We start from the raw sequence: 13,033 nt of genomic DNA, 5'->3' as shown, positions 1-13,033 counted from the left end.
ATTATATATCTGTATTGTCCATTCTGTTCTTCATTCATCTGTTGATGGACAGCTAGGCTAGTTCCATTTCTTATCTATCATAATAGCACAGGAAAAATTATAGATGTGTATGCATCTCTCTGTGGTATAGGGAATTAGATTCCTTCTGATACATAGCAAGAAGTCTTAAAACTAGACCACATGGAATTTCTATTACTTGTTTATTGAGGAGCACCATTCTGAATTCCACAGTGGCTATAACTTGGTCAGGTTGTATGGTTTTGGTAATGTGTTCTTGGATTCAAATTGCAATATTTCTTTAAGAATTTTGATGTCTATATTTATCAATAAAAGGTTTACAGTATTTTTCATTATTTTCTTATCCAAATTTGGCTTCATATAATTAATTTGGAAGATTTTCTTTCTTTTATGTCTTGTGGAATAGTTTAAGATATATTGTTGTTAAATACAAAGGGCTTGTAAAATTCAGTAATTAATTCTTTCAGCCCCATACCTTTTGTTTTGTAGAGATTTATTATTTCTTCATTTTTTTTTTGCTTTTTCTATATGTTTAAGTTGTTTTTATTATTTTCACTTAATTTGGGTTGGTCATATGTATTTAGAAATTTCTCCATTTCTTCTAGATTTTTTAATGTTTTAGAATGTAAGCTTTCAACATATTACCTAAAGATCGTTTGGATTTCATTAGAAATTGTTGTAAAGTTCATTTTTCACTTGAGTTTTGTTAACTTTTAATTATATAATTATAGATATTTAATTATTAAGGCTTGCCTTGTGGGTTACAATGTGTTTTGTTAATTTGAGCCATCTCTCTATTTGGTTAGTTTGAGTACAGGATTTTTAGCCTTGTTTATCCTTTCAAAGAACCAGCTTTTTGCTTGATTGAATCTCTATATTGCTTTTACTCTACATTTCATTAATTTATATTATTATTTTATTAGTATTATTATCATTATTCTTACAGCAACATAATTACTTTGTTTGATTTGTCTTTGTTCTTTCAAAGTCTGGAAGTATATTGTTAGGTTATTTCTTAGAGATAAACCTATTTTTTCAATGTAAGTACTTATAAAAATAAAAAATTCTTAGAAACTCCTTTTCTATTTCTCAAAGTTTTTGGTAACTTTTGATTTTAATTTTATTTTTCTAACAATTTTACATTTGTCTTTTTAATTTCTTCAGTGACCTTCTGTTCATTCAAGAGTATATTTTTCAGTTTGCAAACATTTAACATTTTTGTATTTCATCTTGGTGTTGATTTCTAGTTTCATCGTATGAATTGATAAGGTAGACAAAGTTATTTTTGATTATTTTGTATTTACTAAAGCTTGCCTGTGAGCTACAATGTGGCAAATTCTGGATAAATTCTATGGTCTTCTGAGAAGAATGTGCATTATATATCAGTTAACAATTCCTTTTATCTATTATAAATTTTAACTTTGAAAATTTTTTTGACTTTTACTTATTTACTTAGAGAGAGAGGCAAATGTATATATCATGCCACTGCAAATGAACTCCAGACACATTCGCAATCTTGTGCATAGGGCTTAAGTGGGGGCTGGGGTATCAAACCTGAGTCCTTTGATTTTGCAGGCAAGCACCTTAACCCCTAAGCCATCTCTCCAGCCCTTGTTGATTTTTAGTTTGTATGGCATTTCTAAAGATTAGAGTGGAGTATTGAAGTCACATACTATTTTTGTATAAGATCTACATGACTCTATAATCTCTGATGTTGTTAGTCTAATGAAATTGGGACCCATTAGATTTTCTGTGCATAAATAGTTATAATTGTTAAATCTACTTGATGGATTGTTACTTTCATTAATACAGTGAATCTTTTGCCTTTTCTCAACAATTGTGGTTTAGTTTTGAAGTGTTTTTCAAATATTAGCATAGTTGCATCAGCTTGTACTTAGCCATCATTCACCTGATGGATTATCTCCCACACTTTGACTTTAATTCTGTGAGTGCCTTTTCCAAGCTAGGTGTGCATCTCAGAGACAACAGTCATTTGGATTGTGTGTGTGTGTACATGTGCACACACATGTTTATGAAGGCCAGATAATGATGTCAGGTGCCTGTCTCAATTGCTGTCCTCTTTCTTTACTGAGCTAATGTCTGTCACTTGAACACACAGCATACTGCTTCAGTTAGGCTAGCTAGCCAGCTTGTCCCAACTGCTCCCATCTCTGCTCCCATAGAGCTTGGGATTATAGGCAGGCCATTTCACACCCCTGGCATTTCAGCAGGTGCTGGGGATCAGAACTCTGGTTCTCATACTTGCACAGCAAGCATGTTATCTAATGAGCCATCTTCCCAGCCCCAGATCTTGTTTATTAGTACTACTATTATTACAGGTATAAAAAGAATTGGGCTTTATCATGACTGTTTTGATATAAATTTTGTTTTGGTTTCCCTTTCCTCACTTTTCTTCCTGGTCTCCCTTCCCCTTTGTCTCCCACTACAGTCTCTTGTTTTTCTCCTCCCACCCAAGGCAGGAAGGGTTTATTTTAGCTTATAGATCGAGGACACAGTTAATCATGGCAGGGAAGACATCAGTGCAGGAGCAAGAGGCAACTGGTAACATTCAGTCCACAGAGAGAAAGCAGGGAGTGATGAATGCTAATGCTCAGCCAGCTTAATCCAGTCAACTAGCTTGTATCCTTATTTATGGACTGAAGCCATTAATATTTAAAGTTGCTGAGAGATGTTTACTAATTCCTATAATTTTGGTGATTATTTTTGTCTTGCAATGCTATTACTTATCCATTGATTTCATTAAATATCTTTTGCTGGATGTAGAATACTAGTTGACAGCTTTTTTTTTTTTATGTTCAGAACTCGAAATATATTGTTTCATTATTTCCTGACTGGTAGGTATATGAGAAATCTGATGTTACACTGACATAGGGGAATTGATATTTCTTCCCCATAGGGTATCTTTCTTTACTTTTTCATTTTTTAATCTCTATTATATATATGGGAATATATTTTCTCTGGCCATGTATATTTTGCGTTCTAAATGACACTTATGTTTGGATATACTTTTTTCCGCTTTATTTGGAAATTTTTCTGCTGTAGTTACATTGACCAGAAATACTGTTTTATTATTATTCATCACAGATCCTTGTAATATGCCAAGGGTCCATAGATTACATTGCTTGAAAGTATCCAAGTCATTGGGTACTGTGGTGTCTGGAGCCATGTGCCTGGACATTTGCTCATAACCAGTGTATACTTATACAGTGGGCCAGAGAGAAGCAGAATGTTTTGCCAGCCATGAGATTAGATATCAACTGAGGTTCTGGGAATTGAGAAAGAAGTAACAATTTGAGCTGGAGGCTAAGATTTCTTTGATCGATGTAGGAGGATGTGGCTTTCTCAAGAGATTCTGTGTAAATATTAGCATTTTTCTGCTTGCATTCTTGTGTTTTGAGAAGAAGTATAAAATAGCTGAACTAAATAAAGTTGTGGCTTCAGCATTCACTGACAGCTTTCCTGATTTCATCTTTTGTCTCTCATCTTATTTTCTTAATCCTAACTCTCCCCTCAGGTACTGTTCGACTCTGCCGGTGGGCTTGGGCACTGGGCTCAAACTCAATTACAGTTTTTGTTTGATTTTGTTGTCTTTAGTGAACCGTGAATGTTGTATTTTCTCACGTAGGTCCTCCATCCATGATATTCTTTCTTCTGCTTGGTTGAATCTTTTGGTAATGCTTTTGTGTGTTTATTTGGTTCTATGAATTATAAATTTCCATCATTTCTATTTTTAGGTTTAAATTCCATTGCTGATTTTTCTATTTTTTAAGATATTTATTTATTTATTTATTTATTTAAGACACAGAGAGAGGTGAGAGGAAGAGAGAAAGAGAGAGAGATAAGAGTGAGAATGAGCATGCCAGGCCCTCTAGCCATTTCATACAAACTCCATACACATGCACCACCATGTGCATCTGGCTTATATTGAACCTGGAGAATCAAACTTGGGTCCGTAGGCTTCGCAGACAAGCACCATAATGGCTACGCCATTTTTCTAGCCCCATTGCTGATTTTTATTTTATTTTTTTGCTTATCACTGCTTTTCTAATCCACTTTGCTCATTGTCTTTTACTATGTTGCAATCTGAAGTACCACCTAGAAAGGAGGAAGAAAAGCGCTATAGTAACAATAACATCAAACCATAAATCATATAGAAATTTACCTAAAATAAATATGTCACCAACTACCATAAAATAGAAAATGACAAGACTAATGCAGAATGTGGTATGAATGTAAAAACTAGGGCTAGAGAGATGGCTTAGCAGTTAAGCTGCTCCCTATGAAGCCTAAGGACCCAGTTTGCTTCCTCAGGACCCACGTATGCCAGATGCTCAGGGTGGCACATGCATCTGGAGTTCATTTGCAGTAGATGGAGGCCCTGGGGTGCCCATTCTCTCTTCCTCCCTCTATGTCTTTCTCTCTCTCTCTCTAATACATAAGTTAAGTAAATAAATAAAAACTGTTTAGAGAAAATGTCTCTGCTGACTTCATTTAGCTTCTGCTTCCCTTCACTCCTGATCCTGTGCCAGCTGCTGCAGGCCCTGGCCTACATGTGGTTTGGATTAAGATTCTCTTACTATATTACTCACTGTTTCTATGCATTTTAAAGTAGAGTATCACTAGCATTTTACATTTCTGAACATTCTCTCCTTGAACTAGCCTATTGTTTCTATACTGACTTTTCATGAGCAGGTCCCAGGGAGACAGTTTCCATTACCCAGAAGATTTTTAACAATTTATCCTCAACTGTAAAGATTTCACCTCATTCTCTCCTCAATTTTGTGGTTTCTGGGAAGATATAAGTTTAAGTTTGTACTTTTATCAGTAAGGTATGTTTTTCCTCTGGCTTCTTATCAGTGTTTTATTTTCTTTGATTTTCAGCAGTGGGAGATAATGTCTGTGTAGATATTTTTTAAATCTTTTTCTTTTTAGTCTTAATCTTGATTGGTATTTTCTGAGTTTTCTGGATCTGTGTCTTGTCTGACATTTTTTAGAGAAATTCTCAGCTATTGTTGACTCAAATATTGCTTCTTATCTTTTCCCTATTTTTTTCTTAATTTTTCCCCCACTGGTTTTCTTTTTGTGCTTCAGTGTTAGAAGTCCTATTAACATATCCTCAAGCTCAAAGACTCAACTAGAAAGCCCTTAAAGACATTTTTGATTCCTGCCATCGCATTCTTTTATTAAAATATGTTTTTACTTATTTATTTGAGAGACAGATAGACAGAGAATGGCCTCCAGCCACTGCAAACAAATTCCAACGCATGTGCCACCTTGTGCATCTGGCTTATTATTTATTTATTTATTTATTTATTTATTTATACATACATATACATATATATATGTATATGTATGTATAAATATATATACATATATACATATATATATGTATATATATACATATATATATTGTGCGTGTGTGTGTATATATATATATATGTATATATATATATAGATAAATATATATATATATATTGAGGTATGGTCTTGTTCTAGTCCAGGCTGACCTAGAATTCACTATATAGTGTCAGGGTGGCCTCAAACTCACAACAATCCTCCTACCTCTGCCTCCCGAGTGCTGGGATTAAAGATGTGTGTCACCACGCCTGGCTGGTGTCCTAGTTTATAAAGTACTGAGCTCACACATGCCTTCGACAGTTGGTGAGCTGTCAAGTAGAACCTGGATGGGACTGCGCTGGGTTGGAATCAGACTCTGAGTAGTGCTCATGAAAGATTTTAGTAGGCTAAGGAGGTTGTGTGTGTGCAAGTAATGGTGCTTGCATATGTATGAGTGTGAGCACATGTGTGACTGTGTATATGTATATATGTATAAATGTGAATGTGGGAGTTAGCATACATGTGAGCAAGTGCAAGCGTAAGTATGTGTATGAGTGGTGTGCACTTGCAAATACATCCATGAGCATGTGAATGGGTATGCATACAAACATATGAATATGCCTGGCAGTGTGGATGAGAACATAAGTGAATAATAAGTGGTTGAGTACATGTGTACACATATATGTGTAGTAGTGCATGTGTAGTATGAGGAGATATGTATGAGAATAAGTGCATGCCCAAGCCAGGCATAATGGTGCACAGCACCAAGCAATCCAGCACTTGGGAGGTAGAGACATAAAGATTAGGAGTTCAAGGTCATCCTGAGCCAGTAAGTTTGAGGCCAGCTTGGTCTACATGAGAGCCAGGGCATTCAGGTGTACATGTGTGAGAGAGAGACAGCACGTGGGTGCACAAGTGGAGTGCTCTGGGGATGGCCGGGCTTCTTTCCCGTTGGCCAGGGACAGCTTGCCTTAGAGCATAACAAACAGGTCTGGTCTGGTCACAATTAACAGTAAGTTCCTGACTCTGTGTTCACCTGAGATGCTAGCTCCTTCATCACAGCTGCTAATCCATTTCTCCAGCCCATTCTTTTTTGTTTGTTCTCCAAATTTCCATTTCTCTACCTATATGGTGTGTTTCTACTTTATCTATTACACCAATCAGCATATTACAGTAGCTTTATGAAACTCCTAATCTGATAGTTCACTTTCATATCTGAGTCTCATTCTGATGCTTGTTTGTTTCTTTTCCAACTCTTCTTTTTTTTTTTTTTCCTTCAATATGCTTCATTTTTTTAAAGGCTAAATTTGCAATACTATACTTATAAGTGGTGTTAAAATACTGTGAGTTGCTGTGCTGATCTGCTTAATGTCAGACAGCTTCACGTCTGCTGTAGATTCCAATGTCTGAGGCAAAAGCTTTGATGGTACCCTTGCTTTGTCTTTGTGGCCTTTAGGTTACCTTGGATATTTCTTTCAGTCACACCTAAGCCATTAGGCTCTTCCAGTGGCGTCCCTCTGCAGCTGTATAGGAGGCCTGCTGTTGAATGTGTGACGTGTTGTGAAGGAGCAGGGCACGTTCTGTAGTCCTGCAAGTAGGTCTCAGTCTTGTAGAGAACCTGAACCTCTGTTCTGTGACCTTCAACATGATTCATACCTATCTTCCACTCTCTTACGAGGGGAAGGAAGACCACCGAGAGTGGAATCTAGGCTTTTCTCTTGCATTGTGGAAGGAAAAAGTGGGCACAACTTAATTTTCCCTTATCCCTAGCAGAGTAGTACAGGCACATTTTAATATGTCCACTTTCCCTTTCTTCCATTGCAATCTTAAGGAGTCTTATTTTGATTTTCATTCTCAGAACCTAACAGGGCTCTTGGAGTTAAAACTTGGGAAAGTATGGGATCCACCTGAGCATCAAGTTTTCTAGAGATTTTAACACTCATGTTTATTCTCAGAAAGATCAGCTTACCTTTGCTGCATGGGTCCTAGCTCATAGCAGCATGTGTGCTCTTGGATTTTGACTTTGATAAGTTTTAAGTCATTGTAGACATTTGTTCTGTGGCTGTAAAAATTGCCTTGCATCAATCCTTGGATATATCTGTGAAGAATGGTTGATTTTCATAATTTGCTAGTTTAAATATATGTATTGAGAGGGCTGGAGTGATGGCTTAGCGGTTAAGCGCTTGCCTCTGAAGCCTAAGGACACCGGTTCGAGGCTCGGTTCCCCAGGTCCCACATTAGCCAGATGCACAAGGGGGCGCACGCATCTGGAGTTTGTTTGCAGTGGCTGGAAGCCCTGGCGGGCCCATTCTCTCTCTCTCTCTCCCTCTATCTCTCTTTCTGTGTCTGTCGCTCTCAAATAAATAAATAAAAAAGAATAAAAAAAATTAAATATATGTATTGAGAGAGAGAAAGAGAGAGAGAATTGGCAAGTCAGGACCTCCAGGCACTGCAATTGAACTCCAGTTGTGTGTGCCATCTTGTGTGCATGTGCAACCTTGCAGGCATGTGTCATGTGGAATCTGGAGAGTTGGACACGGATCCTTAGGCTTCCCACACAAGCACCTTAACTGCTAAGCCATCTCTCCAGCCCTTCTGCCAGTTTTTCTTGTTAAATTCACATGAGAAACAAATTTTGTCCTCTCCTTCCAGTCCACTCTGCCCTTCTCTTTGTCCCTTCTTCCTCCTTGTTTAGAGATTTTACTGTGACATTAATTAGCTTCTCAAGACCTTATTTGAGTACCAGTGTTAGATCAGGGTTTCGGCCCTCATAATCATTCTGTAGTTTTATGTTTCTTGACTAGGCTGGAGTGTACAACAGTAAATAAGTTGTCAGCAGGCTTCCTTACTTCTGTCCACTGGCTTCACCGAGAGAACATGGCTGGCTCTCTGTGTTTGTGTGGCACTTCCATGGGCCAAAATCTAAGCTATAAGAGGAGCTTTAGTCCCAAAGTTCAAGAGTTCCATGGTTTCAGCCCTGTTCATGGCCAAGGCTATCTGTTCTTTCTGCATTTTTGAAAAGTTTTGTATTATTTTTATCACATTGATTTCCTTTTTAAAGCTGCATTTTTATGTTGTTAAAATCCACTTGTGGTTAAATCAGAGACAAAGTATTAACTTATTTTTCTACTTTAATTAGATCCTAATGTTCTAGAAAAGAATTTCATTTAATTTAAACTTGTAGTTTTTAATCAAATGTAGGGCTAGTTATTAACTTTCATAGAAATGTGGCATTTCAATTTTATTTGAAAACTCAATCACAGAAATTTCCTTGTATCCTTATATTGTCAATATAGATTCGAGTCCAGCAAAATTTGGTTAGGGATATTACATATGAAAAATAAATTAATGCTTTATTGGCTACAAAATCCATAGAGTCAGTTTAATTAAACTGTAGATATCTAATATCCAATGTGGTTTGTTAACAAAGACAACATTTAAAATTGTATTGCGTGTAACTATAAGTATTTTTAGGTAAAAGCTAGAAAAATATAGCCTAATAGGAAAATAATTCTGGGAAGAATGAATAGTAATTTCCAATTAAATATAAAGCACATTGTGATATTTAAAAGAAGATTAGAAATCAATAGTGTTTTCAAGATAAAGCAGGTGTTGTTTTCCTACATTTCTTCTTTCTCTCTTTACTTTTAGGTTACTATATATGGATGGGTGGCAAGCAGGCAGCTCCGGGCCTGTTAGACAGCAGAGCTCGTTTAAGCAGCCCTGTGACCTACTGCTTGGGCAGGCCTTGCCACCTTCAGTTCTATTACACCATAGACAGCAGTGTCCTGAGGGTAGAGCTCTATAATAATGAGGTAAGAAGAAATTAGCATTCATTTTAATCTTGCTGAATATATGAATTTTAATGCTTGCATCCTAGTATTTCCATTTCTTGTTTGTATATAAGATTATAAGATTATTTAATCTAATATTTTTGGAATGAATTTTTTTTGTTTTTTGCTTTTTTATTTTATTTTATTTCATTTTTAATTTTTATTAACATTTTCCATGATTATAAAAAAAATCCCATGGTAATTCCCTCCCTCCCCCCTCATACTTTCCCCTTTGAAATTCCATTCTCCATCATATTACCTCCCCATCTCAATCATTGTACTTACATTTGTACAATATCAACCTATTAAGTACCCTCCTCCCTTCCTTTCTCTTCCCTTTATGCCTCCTTTTTAACTTACTGGCCTCTGCCATTAAGTATTTTCCTTCTCATGCAGAAGCCCAATCATCTGTAGCTAGGATCCACATATGAGAGAGAACATGTGGCACTTGGCTTTCTGGGCCTGGATTACCTCACTTAGTATAATCCTTTCCAGGTCCATCCATTTTTCTGCAAATTTCATAACTTCATTTTTCTTTACCACTGGATAGAACTCCATTGTATAAATGTGCCACATCTTCATTATCCACTCATCAGTTGAGGGACATCTAGGCTGGTTCCATTTCCCAGCTATTGTAAATTGAGCAGCAATAAACATGGTTGAGCACGTACTTCTAAGGAAATGAGATGATTCCTTCGGATATATGCCTAGGAGTGCTATAACTGGGTCATATGGTAGACCAATCTTCAGCTGTTTTAGGAACTTCCACATTGATTTCCACAATGGCTGCAGATTGCATTCCCACCAGCAGTGTAGAAGGGTTCCTTTTTTTCCACATCCCTGCCAACATTTATGATCATTTGTTTTCATGATGGTGGCCAATCTGAAAGGAGTGAGATGGTATCTCAATGTAGTTTTAATCTGCATTTCCCTGATGACTAATGACCTAGAACATTTTTTTAAATGCTTGTATGCCATTCGTATTTCTTCCTTTGAGAATGCTCTATTTAGCTCCATAGACCATTTTTTGATTGGCTTGTTTGATTCCTTATTATTTAACTTTTTGAGTTCTTTGTATATCCTAGATATAAATCCTCTATCAGATATATAGCTGGCAAGGATTTTTTCACATTCTGTAGGTTGCTTCTTTGCTTTTTTCACTGTGTCCTTTGCAGTGCAAAATCTTTATAATTTCATGAGGTCCCAGTGGTTAATCTGTGGTTTTATTGCCTGAGCAATTGGAGTTGTATTCAGAAAGTCTTTGCCAAGACAAATATGTTGAAGGGTTTTCCCTACTTTTTCCTCTAGCAGTTTCAGAGTTTCAGGTCTGATGTTAAAGTCTTTAATCCATTTGGACTTAATTCTTGTGCATGGTGAGAGAGAAGAATCTATTTTTGGAATGAATTTTGAGAATTATTTAGAGATTGGTTTATGGGATACTATCATGTATGATAGCTAATGTGATAACATACAGAAAGTTTCCATAAAGTCATTAAAATTCAAAAATATATTTTTGAAAACCTATGGGTCATTTTGAAATGAGATGCCTAGGATCCTATATTGTTAGCTGTGATTTGAAGTTCTAATGATGGAAGCAAGTTGTTTGGGTACCAGTAGATGTAGCTGTTAAGACTAGTAATTAAACACAAATGAGTCAGTCAAATTTAAAACAAATAATGTACTTGGTAGGTTGAAAGTTTAGATGGTTATGATGAGACGTATGTAGACCTTTCTAACCTAAACTCAATGGACCTCAATCCTCTACAAATGGCAATTAAGTAAGATATTTTGAGAGTTTCTTTAGGAATGAATAATTTATATACAGGGAGAAATAAGGAAATCACTGGAGTAGCAGTAGTTATTCTAGAAATGGGTCACTGGACAGTAGTGGCAGCAGTGTGACACTGTACAAAGGGATGGCAGTAGTCAGGTCGTGTGTGAGTGCTCTTTGGTTCAGGACGCTAGGAATATATCCAGCCAAAATTTCCACACAACATCAGCCAGACTCATTTTCGACAAGTTTTTTTCTTTTGTCCTTGTCTGTTGCACTAGCCACCTGCCAATAGCCTTTTATTTTTTAGTTTAAACTGCCATGCTAACTTCTCCTCAGATAGCAGAGTTCTCATCACCAAGGTATTTGAGAATCCAAGATTCCATTTCATTCCTCTCTTCTTTGGCTTTTGCACCATTTTCATTATGTCTGCTCTCCTCCACTGCTTCTTGTTTCTTTAGGAATATTCATAGAGTTTTAAGGCATTAAGCTGGGCAGGCATTGCTATTAGATATGGAAATATATTCCCCTTTTTGCTGGGATAAGACATGATGTCTTGTAACCTACAGCTGTGTTGTGTTGTTTTAACATTTGTAGCATCTACATATGCTTAATGTATTTCATTTGATTTAGTCAGCTGTATGTACACATGGGGGTGGGAAATCATTTTTTTGCAAACCTTTCCAAGAAAGAATTTTATAACAAATAGACAAAACTCTCCAAAACTTAAAGTTAACTTTTTAAGTAGACATTTTTTGCACAATTCATGCCTGAACAATTCTTTAGTCTTCCATGTTCTTCCTTTGAAAAAGACAGAGCAAAGAGAATTCTAGAGTAATCTTGTATTTGAGGGAATCATGATTACTATACTTATTGATAAAGTGTTTTAATAATATAACCCTATGATATTGCTTTTCATATGTCAAGTCATTTATTAATGCTTATTTACATATTACATGACTTAACAATATCATTTTTCTTAGTGGCTTTAGAACTACAAAGAAAGGTCTGCAGAAGCCCTTGTATGTGACAAGAATGAGGTTATCAGGAGTCAGTGGAGAGAACTCATCATGCAGAGCTGAAAATAGAACAATCACTAGAATCAGTTGGGTGTCTAATGAGGAGTACTTACTGGTACAACCTGTATTCTGCAAGATATCCCATCCTTTTTGACCTTCTATTTGCCAAGTCCCAGTCATGAATGAAAAATCTGTATCAAACCACATTTACTCACAAATTGATGTCCTATCACGCACTAGAAATGAATTCCAACCTATCTTGAAAAACACAACTCATGATGAATGGGACCAATGACATTGTTGACAAATAAACTGCATAGACTATACTGGGAACATCCAGTTCATCATTGCTTTACCTAGCAATTCTAGGACTAGACTTCTTTCCATTATAAGCATAATAAGTCTGTTTTCTTGACAGTTTCTGTGCCAGTCATCTATGGATAAAATGGTACCCTACATGTAGTACCCTAACTATATTTTCTATAATTTCTCCTGCAAATAGGATGAATATGAAATGTCTTAAAATATTCTTTTTTCTCATGTGATATGTTTTTTAAGGAAATAGTGAGTTTCCTTGAAAGAAAGTCTTTTTAAAATTTTCTTTGGATAATGGAACACCCAGAAGCCACAGATGGTTACTAGAAAAAGTTTAGAGGCTAAAGGTGCTTGCTAGCAAAACCTTTTGGGCTGGCATCCATTCTCCAGCAACCTTGTTAAGCTGGATGCAAAGTTGCACATGTGTCTGGAATAGTGTTAAGAGACCCTGACACACACACACACATACACACACACACACACACACACACACACACACCACATGTAAATAAAATAATATTTTAAATAAAAAGGGAATATTAATTTTATCCCCAATAAATCAATAACTTAATAAATGAAAATCTGGAAAGAACTCTGCTTACTTCATAAAAATATGAATGTGTTTATCTTCAGATAGAGGACTCAGTCACCATGAAAAAAAAGAGTACAATTATTGAAAATAATTCCTATATAATGAACATTGGGTAAAGAGCGAATAT

At 36.0% G+C, this 13,033-nt stretch overlaps 1 protein-coding gene across 1 annotated transcript in view; it reads left to right on the top strand.

The window, feature by feature from the left end:
* Malrd1 (MAM and LDL receptor class A domain containing 1) overlaps positions 1 to 13,033 on the top strand; it is a 771,085-nt gene that overhangs the window by 65,851 nt on the left and 692,201 nt on the right. Inside the window, exon 8 of the mRNA XM_045134762.1 lies at positions 9,028 to 9,191. Within this exon, the coding sequence (XP_044990697.1) occupies positions 9,028 to 9,191 (164 nt within the window). The remainder of the gene's footprint in view (positions 1 to 9,027; positions 9,192 to 13,033) is intronic.

Source organism: Jaculus jaculus, chromosome 15 (assembly GCF_020740685.1).
Source record: "Jaculus jaculus isolate mJacJac1 chromosome 15, mJacJac1.mat.Y.cur, whole genome shotgun sequence".
In the NCBI taxonomy this organism is placed as follows: domain Eukaryota; kingdom Metazoa; phylum Chordata; class Mammalia; order Rodentia; family Dipodidae; genus Jaculus; species Jaculus jaculus.
The sequence above is the reverse complement of the archived record's forward strand: the minus strand, read 5'-3'. Positions and strand labels throughout refer to the sequence as shown.